The 15,532-nt window shown below is 29.6% G+C and overlaps 1 protein-coding gene across 2 annotated transcripts; it reads right to left on the bottom strand.

Annotated features, from left to right (window-relative positions):
• Positions 1 to 8,979: 8,979 nt before the first annotated feature.
• On the bottom strand, positions 8,980 to 11,927 carry LOC106758022 (heat stress transcription factor A-7a). Of its 2 annotated transcripts, XR_001375553.2 has the most exons (3): positions 11,183 to 11,927; positions 9,449 to 10,529; positions 8,980 to 9,326 (listed from the first exon to the last, which is right to left on the bottom strand). XR_001375553.2 is itself a non-coding variant. In XM_014640911.2 (2 exons), exons 1-2 carry the CDS (start codon positions 11,510 to 11,512, stop codon positions 9,747 to 9,749), a joined length of 1,113 nt encoding a protein of 370 aa, XP_014496397.1. In that variant the 5' UTR covers positions 11,513 to 11,927; the 3' UTR covers positions 9,347 to 9,746. The 2 variants fall into 2 exon arrangements, 1 of the variants encoding a protein (XP_014496397.1); XM_014640911.2 differs by lacking the exon at positions 8,980 to 9,326 and having other exon boundaries at positions 9,347 to 10,529.
• Between the last annotated feature and the right edge of the window lie 3,605 nt (positions 11,928 to 15,532).

Raw genomic sequence — 15,532 nt, 5'->3', positions numbered from 1 at the left:
GAGTTACATTAATTTCTCCCAAAAATCTTGCAGGGAATTGAGAAATTGACATGCTAGTTAGTTAATTTAATTTGTTGAGAACTCTGAATACTGGCTTCAAGATAATGATGGCTGGAGCAAGCATGGTCATATATTTTGACTACTCAACTTAGATCCTAATTTGAGATGGGCGCCTAACTTTTATCGTTTTGTGTAGAAACTTTCTGGTTTTGATCACTCTATAACTAGGCCTTCTACCCAGATAAAAACAGAACAGTTTTCCTCCATAGATATATTCTCTTGTTTTTTCAATAAAAATGTTGTGTATTAGGTTACAAAGAGAGTGATTGAAGTAAAAGTAAAAAACCAAATTCTAGTATTACATTGATGAGGCAAGTCAGCCCATCAACATTGGCATACATATATAGTCAATTCTACAAAACTGTGTATAGAAGATGTTCCAGATGAAGGTTTAGTTCACATATGCTGAGTGAAACACAACACACGCATGGAAAAAAACATAGTGACGTGTAAGTGAAAATTACTCCATCATGACTATTGCAAAAGCTTCCAAATAATGTGATGTTTTTGGAAAATGAATTACAAATCCAAGTCAAGTCACTCAAAAGATGTTAGCCCTTAATAATTGAGATGTGAATGTTAGTGTTGAGTTTCATCTTAATTAAATATCTAATAGATATATAAACTACACCTTAATTAATAATTGAGATAGGTAATATTGGACACATATATGCGTATCTACCAAACTACTGAAAACAGTGGAGACCTCCTGCGCAAGAAGAAAGATACATTATAAATTTGAATATTTGATTAGATTTTGTTATCTTGAAAGTAACTGTGACTAAATGAAGTTATAGAGGTAGAAAATAAGAGTGTTAGATTTTGATGCAGTGTTGTTGGAGTTGTCTGCAATATTGTGCAGAGAAAGAGAGAGAATTTATGAGTGGAAAGGAATAGTTGATCTCCATGCGGGCCATACCTTATTCACGGGTTCCTCTATTTCAAGATTCCCCTATCATCAATTTTTCTAACTACCTTTCCCAATCTACCCTTCCTCTCGTTAAATATCTAAATTTCTCAAATTCAATTCATACTAATATAAATTATATTATTTTAAGCTTATTTAAATATATTTTTCAAATTCAAATTCATAAATTTTAGATTTTAAAAATTCAAATATATTTAGTATGATATGATATAATCTACATATATTTTGAGTGATACCACAGAGCCTCTGCTTCAATTTTTGCTTTCATTTACCAAATAAACCAACAATTAAAGTGTGTTTGGTTTAATCACGAGAATTATTTTAACATAAAGATGCATAGTGACTATTAAGAAAAACTTGATTTTGTTATAAAACTACTAGAAGGGATAAAATGCAACTTTTGTGTTATAAGTTGAAATTTTCAAAATTTTGGTTTGATTAAAAGTTGTACAAACCTTCACACTAAATCTCATAGTCAACTTGCTTTTAGAGTAAAAGTGAATTACTTACTTACAAAGTCAATTTTATAAATATCATACTAATTTGAGAGAATAGTCAATTGAGTTAAACGACCAATTGGCCTCAGTAATGAAGTAGATGGGCTACCAAATGGGCTTTACAAATGTCGGCCCATTAATTCAAGGGAACTGTTACCGCATATCCTTACATGTCTTTTTGTTTGTGTTGGTTAATATTAAGCTCCAAACATATCTTCAATTTTTGTAAACAAAATAATGTATTTGGTATAAATCAACTAAAAAGAGTCATATAGTAAAAATTGTAATAAAGACGTGGCTTCTAATTTTTGTGATTGCAAGCTTATCTTAATTTGGTTATGGGCCTTGGTGAACCGAAGATCTTTCTACACTCCCATAGCATTAGTGAAATGTCTTTAACACCCTTCACCCCTGTGCCACTCCTTTACCCCCTTTTCACACTGTGCACTTTTTTCATTTTAAATTATACAATAAAAAATATAAATGTATATTACAAATTGTATAATAATTTTTTTTGAAAGATATGGAGTGCAAAAAGAAATTCTCTGTCAATAAATAAAAAATATGTCACGTTTTAGTTGCTTTTTATTATTCATATGTTTCTTTTTTTAAAAAAAGGTGTTCAAGGTTGGATTGGATATAACTTATAAACCCATTATCCCAACTAGTAAAAAAAAATGTCTGTTTGGGTGAAATTAAGTTAAGTTTCTGCATTCGTTTTTTAATGCTAAATTCAATTTAATTTAATTTATTTTTGGACGGATACCACTGGACTCATCAATTGAATCATTATTTTGAAAAAAATAAATTAGAAATTGTAATTTTTACGTTTTTATTTAATTAAAACATGTTTATAAATATTAATTTAAGATTTCCATTAAGTAAAAAAAATATATATCTAATTTGTCTAAATTAATTTAAACGTAAAAGAAAAACATAATACATTTATCTAAATTAACAAGTTATAATCATAAAATGATTATTAATAAAAAAAATATGTAATCTAAACGTGTTCTACCAATAAATTTCAAGAGTCAACCAATATTTAATATCCTCTGTCTTTTTTATCAACATTTCTAATGGAATTCATATAACAATCATTCAAATGTTTACTCAGATTAGTAATATCGCACTTCCTACTATTAGTGTTATATGACTTGTCATAATATAAATTTGCAAAATTGTTACCATGTACCATATTTTAATGAATGGAAATCTTTGAAAAAGTCTTTCTAAGTTTTCTCTTAAGTCCATGGTATGGTTCAAATGACTTTATATGTGTAGAAACAAGTAGCATGGATGGCTATTGAGCTTTAACTTATGCATAAGTGGAACCTTCAAGGAGGATGATACTAGTGGTCAAGAGCTTCAAACGTCCATATTTCCTATTCTAGTAGTCAGTCCAATACAACTAAACTTTTTCAATTGTGTGAACACTAAAATAATAAAAAAATTACCAAAACATTCAATCACTTTTTGATTCATATAACAATAATCACTAATAATCAACAAAAGAATAATTAGAAATCAAAACTATCACAATCCACCTACCACATCCATCTAATAAAGTGCAAAAACCACAATAGGATTTCGAAATACATGTTTTTACTTTTTGTTCATGATGATATGATTCTACTCAGAAAAGAGTACAATCGTTTCTGAATTTGAATCTTCAAGAAATACAATAAAAATAAATTATACAAAAATGTGAAATAAGACAGGGATGACCATATCACAATCTAGCAAATTGATAAGTTAAGTGAAAATTTATCATAAAGATGTTAACTTTTTATAAGAATCAGAGTTCTAATCCAAGAACCAAGAAAGTCTTATCTCAAAGAATGCAATACATATATAGGCACATAAGTTTAAGAAAACATTGAAATCCTAAAGTAAAGCTCAAAGTCCAAAACACATAAAACAAAAATTACAAATGCAAACTTTCCTCTAGCGAGGTGACTCGCCCAACGAACACAAAGAGACTCGCCCAATGAATTTAACATTATGTAAAATTAAAATAAAACTATAATTTATTTAATTTTCTAAATTATTCTTCAATTGTGTTCATGATCTTCATGTTCTTTAAGTTTCTCCTTCCTAGAAGATTATAAGATTCAAATAAATGTGTTTTTATCTTTGATCTTGCCATTGATTCTTTGGATTGCAAATGTTTTTCCTCAAGTTTCTTCTCATACATGTTTAAAAGATAGTCTTTTATCATAACCTCCTTCTTGAAGAGGATTTGTCTTCAAATTCGTATAACTTGAGATTCCTTATCACTGATGTGATGAGGAGGATGAGCATGTATTCTTGCAAATTATAAGTAAAACATTAACAAAGCAATAAAGGGTGATGAAGAAGGAAGATAATGTTTTAATGGAAAACAACAAAAAATTAATATGTTAAACATCTTAGTTAAAACAAAGTTTTAAGATGAAATTATATTGAAGAAAAAATAACATAGGCAAACCACACAAAGGTAAAAAGAAAGGGAAAATGACGAAGACAAATAAAAGAGAGAGCTAAAACTGCAAATTGGTGATCTGGCATTAGAGAAACTGTAGCCATATAGACAAAATCCTGTGGCTCTTAGAAAGAATAAAAAACTGAGCATAAGGTTCTTCGAACCATTTGAAGTAGTGGAAAAGATTGATACAATTGCTTATAAATTAAAGCTTTATAATTAATACAACTAGAATTCATCCTGTTTTTCACATTTCATTTCTCAAAATGTTTGTGAGAAATCAGTCTAAACAATACTTACCTTTACCTTTGATTAGTAATGATTGTCATAAGTCCAATGAAAGTGCTAGATAAAAGAGTCATAAATTGTAATTCTACTGAAATACAACAAGTGTTGATGTAATGACAATCTACTGAACCTAATGAAGGTACTTGGTAAGACCTTGATAAATTTTAACAAGCTTATCCTCAATTCAACCTTGAGGACAAGATTGCTATTAAAGAAAAGGATATTGTAACAAGTGAATTGAATGACATGGGAAAATCAATTGCATGGAGGAGACACGTGAAAGGAGAACCTCCAAGAAAGACACATGGAGAAGCTTGAGATCACATAGGGAGAATGTATAATTAAGGTATTTCGTTCAGTGAAAGCGATATGAACTTAGTATGAATATCCTTTCTGTCTCTCAGCTGATTTCTCCCCAATTATCTTTTCTATGAAAATCAATTCTCATTCCCATATCCTTTCTCTTCAAGTGGAATCATCTAGATTGGTGGAATACGTAATAGAAAATTTCAAATTATTTCTATTGCATTTTATACTATTACATTTCGTTTTTGTGTGACATTCTGATTATAATTCGTTGATTTCCGTTATAAATAAAATTTCCTGATGCAAAAGTTAACCATGTAACAACAAATAATTAAGAAGTAACAAACCAGACACAATCCTAGTTTCTCTCTATGACCCCTTTGGAAAAAACCCATCACAATCCTAGAACCACGAACATAATATCAAATTTTAAGGAATTGTCCAATCTCTTCTCTTGGTTGTTTTGTGATGAGATGACCTCAAAATAGAAAGAAATACATTAACTAAGCAATAATTTTTCTTTTGATATTTTTTTTACAAATTATGTGCTTTTCTATTGTCTGTGGCATGCATGTACTTGTTCGATCCAAATGCAGAACGAAAATGACAAGAAAAGCAATCTTCAACACATACAAGAAGATTGTAGCATCAAAAAAGAAAAGCCACGTGCTTTCATATGATCTTAAACATGAATATGAAATATCATCTAACTTAGGTAAATGTTTGCATCTTTATGTGATTCCTCCTGTTGTATCCAAGTGTGTGAACCAGTCCATTCGGTATCATTACTACGTACTAACGAATCCACCACTACATAAAATTGTGTGGTATTCATAGTAGTACATGGCCAGATATTCACAGATGTTCTTATAATATGGTCCATATTTTATTCTCAATTTTTTTAATTATTCTGTCACATATATCACTCTGATCCACTCTTCTGCACCCACAAGTGTAGAACATCACCAATACTTTACACTTTTAGTTTTATTCTCTTAAAGGATCCAATTCTACTGCGCAACATTTAGATGGAGAGAGATCATAATATCAACATCCAGGCATTCAAGTTTCACCACACAAAACAAACAAGAATGCTGATCACAAAGAAAAGAGGTTGCCAAATTAACAAGGCTTATAACCTAAAGTATAAAATAAATACTGCATGGAGAGTGTGACTTTTTATATTACTAACTTATCTTAATTATTATTATCCTTAAAAAAAATTAAGTCTAATTTAATTTTATAAAATTAGTTTGTAACAATTATATACGTCATACTATTTCACATATATATTAATTTTCACCGTGAAACTAGACATAATAAATAATTTGATAAAAATGAAATAAACAACAAATCTCTAATATCATCTTAAGAAATAAATATTAAACCTAATTCAACTTTAAAAAAAATAGTTTATAAAATAATATTCACATCCATTAGTCTGTAAACTTACATTATTTTTAACCAATGTAAAACCTCTGACATCTCATAAGTCTTAATACACAGTAATTTCTTGGTTTTCTAATAAATATTTTAAACATTACATCTGTGATAATTTTTTTGCGGGTTAATAATGTAAATTTTTAATAATAGCAATGCATGGGAATTTGTTTAACGTATATTGTGTTATTGGACACCTTATTAGAGAATACTATGAGAAGATATGTAATTAAAGTTTACTTTAATAATTTTTTTCATGCTCATTTGTTAAAGAAAGAATCAAGTAATATAAACTAAAATTAATTTATAACCTAAGTTAAAAATCATATTTTTAAAATTAATATGGAAAAAAATTATGAATTAACTTATATATAAAATAATTTTAATTGATATGTAGTTTATTTTATTTTATTTAAAACAAAAAAAAAAAAAAAACTACTAAAACATACTCTAAATAAGGATCTATCATATGTGACTGGCACCTTTCTACTAACAGCAACAGGTATTTCGACAGGTCAATATTGATTGGACAATTTAATAGGCTTCCGTGGAAGATAGTCTCTGTAAAATTTAAAATAATATATATAATTCATTGTGCTAAAACATGTATTTTTTTAAGGAAGGATACTCATGCATGTGTTAGGGAGGAATATCGGAGCTATAGTACAAGATAATGACATTCTAGCTAATGTATAAACCAAAATATTGTATAGATTCTTTATTAAACTTGTCAAGAAGTTGTTGATATTATGAATTAAGTTACTACATTAATTATTAAGGGTAATATATGGATATTAAGTGTCTTGATGACATACACATGAATATGACTACTACATATGGAAAGGATATACAAGACTAATCTAATCTCATAGATAGAGAAGTCTTGATAATTTTTTAAGAAATTATAGGAGAAATAAGTGAAGAGATATATACAATATTATATGTCATGTAATAAATTTGATAAACCAAAGCGCAGGTAAAAATCTATCACTAACAATATTTGCAATCTAGGTTGCCACAGGAACTTTCAAATATAAACATGCCTATTAATCTGGATTTTAGTTCTCAAAAATAAGTTATATGAGTAGTATAGATAATGCTGCACAATAGCATCAATAAGAAAATAATGAAATTATCTTAACAATTATCATAATTTCAATAATTTTTTTTTTTACTCAGTGATTGTAATTTTGCAATTTTATCCGTTAAAGTTTACTTTATTCTAAAGAAATAAATCCTTTTCACAAAATCCTCAATGTTCTTCATAAAAAATGGAAGACAGTTGTAACCATTAAAATGAATGCTTGTCAATTTCTCTACCACATAATAGTTTAAGAATGAAACATATCCTAACCTCGCATTACATAAGCGTCTCAAACTTTAAAAGTAACCGTAAGTATAAATACACTTATTTTTAATATAATGATCTAATTTTATATATTTTTATGTCGAATTGGAATGAGGATTACCGTTTGATTAAGTCTGTGTTGGATGTCTTCCTTATTTCGTACTCCAAAGAGTCAATCGATTTTAAAATAGTGTAACCTGCATAATACATTCCAAAGTTTAAGTAAGAATTTTTTTTTAGGTCTTTAATAACTCAATAGAGTAAGTTAAAAGTAGTTTACCTAGATAATAAATCCCTAATTTTAGAGTTTATAAGAATCTCACCTATTAATTTACTTAATGATCATTAATACAAATCATTAACAAGTTGTATGTAGTCATTATGACATTAATTACGTCTTAACTTTTGTTCAACAATTGTCATAATCAAGTGGTTAAGAGACACTTTCATACCTATCAAACGGGTCAGTTTTATCCATATTACATGTCACCCCAACCAATCTGTCAAATCCATGAAAACTATATATAAAATAGAGTTTCACTATGAATAAACTAAAAGTTTTAAAAACTATAATTTATTTGGAATTAATGTTTATTCAATTTTCTTAGCAATCACGGTCAACATTTATTTGTATATTATAACAGAGAAATGTAAACTCTAAAAAGGAGACTGGTTTAAAAGAATATAATATCTTGGATACAATTATAATTTTACACATAATCAACTTTCATAAATACATCTTCTACTAACATGTGCACGCAGTATGACCTTTAATTTTATTTTCAATACATGAAAGGAATTTAAAAGGAATGAAATTTGATTCACATGCATGAGATCATTGTTTGCCAATGAAAAGTACACTTAGTGTGTGTATATATATATATATATATATATATATATATATATATATATATAGTAAGTAATTATTGAAGGAGGTCCGACGAATGTGAAGATTTATGCTTAGTAACCTACTTAACACTGTATATTTCCATTACTCTCACCAGATATAACCATCATCAAAATTCTTTTTGTATAGTTAATGGAAGACAATCCCACGTTTTAGAAATTAATGGCTAACCATCAATATTTATGAATGAGAGAATGGCTTAGATTACAATTTTTAAGTATTATATCTAAAAGTCAAATAGTGGAGGTTAATTAACAAGCCTACTCTATTCACATTTCAACTTTTTGTATGCTAATTTTGTAATCGTTATAATGTATTTTCTTTATAACACTCATTGTTAACTATAATCTCCTATATTTTCTTTAAGGATGCAACTAAATTTGTGGTTTAACTAGTAAACCGAGTAAACTCCAAACTCATTAATTTTGTTATTAAGTATTAAATTTCTGGTTTATCCTAAGTTTACAATAAGCAATTATTCATAATAAACAATCCGAGTCAGTTTACTGTAAGTAGTTGAAATGAAAGATGACTCAACAAATAGCAAAAACATATATATAGAAAAAGTATAATGTTAGCATTTTTCATAACTCTCAATGACAATACTAAAAAATAAAAAGGGTTAAAAAAAGTTGCATCAGAAGGCTGTTAATTGACATTTGGAGGCATGTGATTGAATACCTAGCAGTAGTAAAGAGAGGGCACTATGAAAAGAATCCAAAGGTTTGTCAATGCATCAAATAAAGCTAAACATTATCACTTTCCATTATTTGATTATGCCCTAGACTCTTGACACGTTTCGTGTTGTGGCACGAGTGAGAGCTCCACATCTGTGTTTATTACTTTGTTTTTAAGGTTTAAACGTGAATGGAATCTTGAAAGACCTAATTGTAACATTATGAAATTTGTCGGGTGGCCTCGGTCTTTTCTAACCACACCACGAAGCTCACGCAATGAAAAAGTATAGGAAGGGGAAAAAATCAAACCGACAAGGTTAACCACCAACTGGATCTTGGTTCAAAAGCAACAATCAGTTATGATTCTTGGAGATCAGCTACTTCGTATCCATTCTACAGCTTCTGAATAATCTACATTCGTTAAGGTAATATAATCAAAACAAAGAGGCAAAAACCATAGCTTGGTTGCTATACGTGCATTACAAAGTGGGGGGTTTCAGTGCTTAAAATGGAAACAAAACATTAAACTGAACCTTTGAGTAAATAACGTTCGCTATCACTACCATAGATTCTTGTCCAAGCAACAGCTGCAACCTACCTAATCAAACATAGAGATCGAAATGTGAGAAAACTTGAGGTTCTACCAAGTGCTAGAAAAGCACATGATCATATAACGAGGGTTAGAAACACCAAAAAGTAAATCAATTTCCACATATATCCTGCCAAATGAGATGATGCCCTTCACAGGAGTGCTTCCTCTTAATAAAAAAACCCACACTACTTGAACCTAGTGAACAAATTCAAGGTTTACTGATCATGATCCTATGTGGTTCATTTAGGACTTGACCCTAAGTAACCAAAGCGATTGGCTAACACATTGACATCTTCTTCTTCATCTGGGTCTTGTGAAGTTGGAATATCTAATTCACCCTCAAAACCCTCACTGAACAGTTCTTCCCAGAAACCTTCATCAAGTTCTTTCTCCAACCTCTCCTGTGATTCTAGTGCCTCAGGCTCTTCCTCTTGTTCCCTCTTTCCCCTACCATAACCTTGCATCTCCAAAGCCAACACTTCCAACTCTGAGACTCCAAATCCATATTCCCCAAACACTTGGCACTCCACTTTAACGCTGTTTCTTCCTTCCCTTCCAATGCTTGATTCTCCAACCCCACTTGCTCCTTGCTCGATTGGTCTTCTCCTCTTCTTCGACATTGCCTCTTCAAGCTCCTTCCTCTTCTCTTTCTGCTGGAGTAGCTGCTGGATGAAGGTGGGGTTCTTCAAAGCTCTAGCCAAGAAAGACATCATCTGCTGCTGCTTAATTTCTGTCCCTCGTAGCCTCTCCTCCATTTCCTCAAGGTACGACCTCGTATTCTGCTGCTGCTGTCTCAGCTTCACAAGCTCCATCATCAGCACCTGCTTGTCACGCTTTAAACGATCAACCTCTTCATCAAGTCCAAAACGACCAACTTCAACACAGTGCCCTTGTCCTTGTTGAGAAGTGGAAGGCTGAGAATGTTGCTTTCTTCTCCTTATGTTTGCCAAAAGGTGCCTGTGTCCTCTCAGGAATCCTTCGTTTGCAAACTCCCACCTATCGGGATCAATCTTTCTAAAACCCTATGAAATTTAACCCCATATTTAGTACAACACACGCTGAATACATTGAAACCATAACTGCTATAATTATTATGATAGAAAATGAACAAATTGATAGAGCTTGATGCCAAACTGTACCACTACGGCAGGCCACAGCAGAATGAATGAGAGAGAGACAGGAGAATAGAGAGATCTAGAAATCTTGAAAAAACCCAATAGACAACATGTGACTTTGAATATTTAAATACTACAGTAACATATAATAAATTTTGTAGCCCGTTTTGATAATAAAAAATTATGAAAACTTACCACTGTGACAAGGAAGAAATAAAATTTAAAATGATAAAACAGTGAAATTATACTCCACTACAAAAGAGCTAGCAAAATAAAAAATAAAAAAGAGATAGACTTATCTTTCATTCAAAGAAAAAGATTGTTTCTTAATTGGACTATTACTTATCCATTCAATATACAGTTTCATAGATATTTCTTGTACAGTTTTCCAATGGGATTGAAAAATTTGGTCAATTAATTGGCTTAGAAGACGTTTTCATTAAATATAGAAATACAATTCTAATAAGAAAGAGAACACCATGAAAATACTTGTGAAACTGCACTTTCCCATAAAACCAGAAGGAAACAGTGAAGATGATGGTGGTACACAGAAGACTTACGTAAGTGTTTAGTTGCCTTACAAAGCTGGAGAAATTGTTATGCTTGAAGTATCGAGGGAGAAGGTCTCTGGAGAAAGCGTGAGGATCCCAAACCACAAAGCTGGCACCACCTCTGCTCCATGAAACTATGTGGCTAGTGGTAGGGTCCTCCACGGCATCATAGGTCTTGGTCAGAAATGGAGGTGGCCCTATTTCGTGAAGCCCCTCCATTGGCCTTGGAAGAAAAACCATTGCTGACTCATCACCTCCCGTTTGAGACTTTGGCGACGATGAGGAGGATGGTGGTGACGATTCAAAGTACTCTTCTTTCACAGGGTACAAATAGTTCATTTTTGAAAAATAAAAAAATTCGATATGTACGGTTCCGATATGTTAATTCAATTCCCTCTTGGCTTCAGGTTAATGTTTGTGAGGTGTGTTGATATGTAGAAAGTATGGATGAATTTGACATGAAACAGAGAAGAAAAATAATAGTGAAAAAGAAAACATGGAAACAGAGGAGAAGAAAAGATAAAGTGGATATAGTGCAGCGTAATCCGAATGGAGCAGAAATTGAGGACAGGGAAAGGGGTTTGAATTAGAAAAGAGAGAAAAGTAGAGAAAAAGTGAAGGTTTGGAGTTTGGTTTGTGAAGCGAGAATGCAGAGGACTCTGTTTCCTTGTTTGGAAAGTCGTTTGAGCAGTTAAAAACAGGATAGGATGTTTGTTTGTCATAACACACACATACCTATCTAGGAAGAAAGGTGATGCAGTGTTTTGAGGGTTTATGTAGGGAGAGAGAGAGAAAAAGAAATGATTAAGTGTAAAATAAAAAATAAAAAGTAAATTAGAAGATTCTAGACTTCTTGGAAGCAATATGGTTTGTTTTATTTAACCATTTTCCGGAAATAGCAAGTGGATGAGAGAGAGAGAGAGAGAAAGTGGGTGGGAAAGTTCTGGAAGTTACATAGAGAGAGAGAGAGAAAGTGGGGATGTCTGGTTTTTTAATGCTGCGGGATTCACATGTTGGACTTGGAAGAGCGGTTTTGATAAATTGATATTTGTATAAAATATGATCCCAAACATTGACAAATCCCATAGTAACAGATGTGAGAAGCCACTTGGGTGGTTCATCAAAACCACAAACAATTTATCGGAAGCAGATGGATGAACAAAAACCCTATTTGTTTGTTGTCAGAAATAAATTTAGGATTGGTGGAGGGAGGAAAGCTTAACTCTGCCACTTAATCCGACAAAAAACCTCTCTTTAGGATGTCCGTACACAAAAATCTAATGTCACCTCACTGCTTACTTTTCTGTGGCAAAATTATTTTCTCAACAATAAAAATTTGTTTACTTGTAGGTATAAAATACAAAATAAATGATTCTGTATAATGTCGATTTTTACTTCTAAAAAATATCACTTTAAAAATATCTAATTTTTTTTTAATAAAATCCCTTGACTATTATTTATCCCTATTAGTGTAATAAGTAAATTCTTTTATATTTATTCACGCAATTTAAAAATAAATAGTATGATGTGATTGTAAAAATAAACTATGGAACATGCATATTAATTAACATACAAATGTTAACAATGAAGTTTAAGGACTTTAATAAAGAATAGGAAGTTTTTTTTGTCACTCAATCTTACATGTAAAGTTCAAAGATTTATAAATATATATATTTTACTAAAGGAAATTTCTTTTATTTTTAACTCTTATATTATTATGATTTTATATTTTCTTTTTAGATTTTTGTTTGTATTATAGAGACTTCTCGAATATATATAATATTTAGATGTCATTAACAAAGTTCATTCCTAAAAATATCCACAACTTAGCAAGAAGATTTTTCTTATTTATATATATATATATATATATATATATATATATATATATATATATATATATAACAATTTGTCTCAAGACTGTCCAAATTCTAGTGATAACAATAGTGCTTATAATAACATAAATAAAATTATCTTTTGAGAAATATATTTATAATTTGCATTGAGAAATTGTATTTTGAATATAATTATTTTCATTATTTATACTTTTTTTTCATTCTTTTTAGTGTTTTTCTTTTTCTCTTTTTCTCTTTTTCTCTTCAAGTTTTTATAGTTTTTCTATTTTATAAGCGTGATTAAGGTTTGATTAATTTAATCAACACACGTTATTTTTGCGAGTGACTTTCATGCGTTTTTTTAATGCATTTATTTTATTTTTGATTTTTTTTTCTATCACACTAATGGAAAGTTGATGACTAGATGTGATGATTTAGGGTTTAGAGTGTTATTTAGTATGAAGGATGGTGGTGTCTGGTTTATGATGGAGTTAGCAGGTTTGGATTAAGAAATAAGGACACTGGTTTGTTTGGTCATCATAATTAAAAGTTGACGTTTTGATCAACACATACATGAGACCAAAACGTGCTAATCTAATCATTATTTATAACTAAACTTCACATAACCAATTACAATTTTTTACTCTTTTAATTGTTTTTAGCATTTTTACAATATTTTGTTATAGTCATTTCCAAATTTCAAAATAATATTCACCATTTATATTTTTACTATTCAATATAATCATTAATTATTTTATTTACATGTGAGACTTTCTAACTCAAATGCAAACATCATTTAATACATAAAAAAATCCACATCAATAGCTTGAAAATATTATATTTATTTATTTATAAAGTTTGAGATTATATGTATTAAAATTTGAAATATGGGCGAATTATGATTTCACATCCAAGTTTAAGAATAACAAACATATTTAACTTTTAAAAAAATGTCTTGGAAAGATTAATATTTATATTTCACATTAACTATAAAATGAGTTTTAGTTAATTCAAGATGTTAATGATTTATATTTATTGTAAAAGATAATTAATTATTTTTAATGAGATCTTTCTAATTAATTTTTCTTCAAATATAAGATTGGAATATATTTGTTTAAGAAATTCAGGTTTAATTTCCAAATAAGGTTAACTTAGATATCATCAATAACTTTAACATCTCAATTATGTTGATATCCAAAAGTTTATTAATCATTGGGTCAGGAAGAGATTTAGTAATAACTATTTTGGAATTATAATTCATTTTAACAACCTAGAGAATATCCAAACCAAGTAAACAAAGATGAGTTTTTTGCTTCAATTATGAAGCCTAATCCCTTGTTTTTATTATTTTGAGTCTTCTCCCTCATTCACTTTTTTTTTTCTTCATCGTCTTCATCGGTATTTGTTTTCTTTATCATATTCTCACCTCCTTACACAAAAAACAAATACACTAGATTCATTATTTGCAAACTCATCTCATGCGGTAAAAATTCGTATTTGCGAAAATACCAAATCAACAAAATATTCTAATCTACAAAAATTAGGACAACCAAAAGTCTCAATCTGTAAAAAATTAAGGTCCACATGGATCACCTTCATCATTGTGGAGTCGCAACGAAAAACACAAACTCAACGAAAAACGTAAGAAAACAAACTCGATGAGAAAGAAAGAAAACTCATTTATTGTTCACTTGTTATTGAGCAATGGCAGCGATTTGATATCAATAATGTTTGGTGAAGATGCTTAAGAGCAAAAAAAAAAGAGGAGAGAGAAAAACAACTTCTATAGAGATAAAATGCTTGTTGTGAGTGTAAAATTAAGGAAAAATAACCCTAAGCAAATGTTTAGGCTTCAATTATTCATGAAACCAAAATAATTGAAGCCTAAACCTCTACCCAAAAACTAAATAAAAAAATATCAATGGCTTTTTTTAAATTAATAGGAACTTCTAGGCATCAATTCTCATACAAAAATGTGTATATGCTTTAGTTTTTATTATAATTCAAAAACGCTCTTAATAATTTCAAAAATGTCACTGTGTTTTTTATAAGTTTTGGTTTTGTTGAAACTGAGACATATTAGACAAAGTCAAATGTGTTTTATGCATTAGTAATATGTGGATCACACAAAATCCATAATAAAAACTACACTTCATCAATATAGACAAACTATAGCTATTATAAATAAAAAAATTAAATGAATACATGAAAGTAAAACATTAAATCATTTATATTATTTTTTATAAATCAAATCTAAATTTGTTAACTTATTAACATAATGATTTTTCTCATAAAAAAAAGATAAGGAAATTGGAACTACATATGTTTACAAAATTGTAAACATTTAAATTCCAAGAAACCACTAGCCGATTCAAAAAAACAGACAAGCTAGAACCACTCTCAAACTAAAATCTTTGAAAACTCTTATCCATGCTCAAAAAACCTTTAACATATTTATTCCGACTTCTTCTAAAAATACTAACACATTAAATTAAACTATAAAACAATCCATATGGAACAATTAATA

The sequence above is a fragment of the Vigna radiata genome, chromosome 3 (genome assembly GCF_000741045.1).
Source record: "Vigna radiata var. radiata cultivar VC1973A chromosome 3, Vradiata_ver6, whole genome shotgun sequence".
In the NCBI taxonomy this organism is placed as follows: domain Eukaryota; kingdom Viridiplantae; phylum Streptophyta; class Magnoliopsida; order Fabales; family Fabaceae; genus Vigna; species Vigna radiata.
Note: the sequence above shows the minus strand (reverse complement) of the source record. Positions and strands in the feature narration are given on the sequence as shown.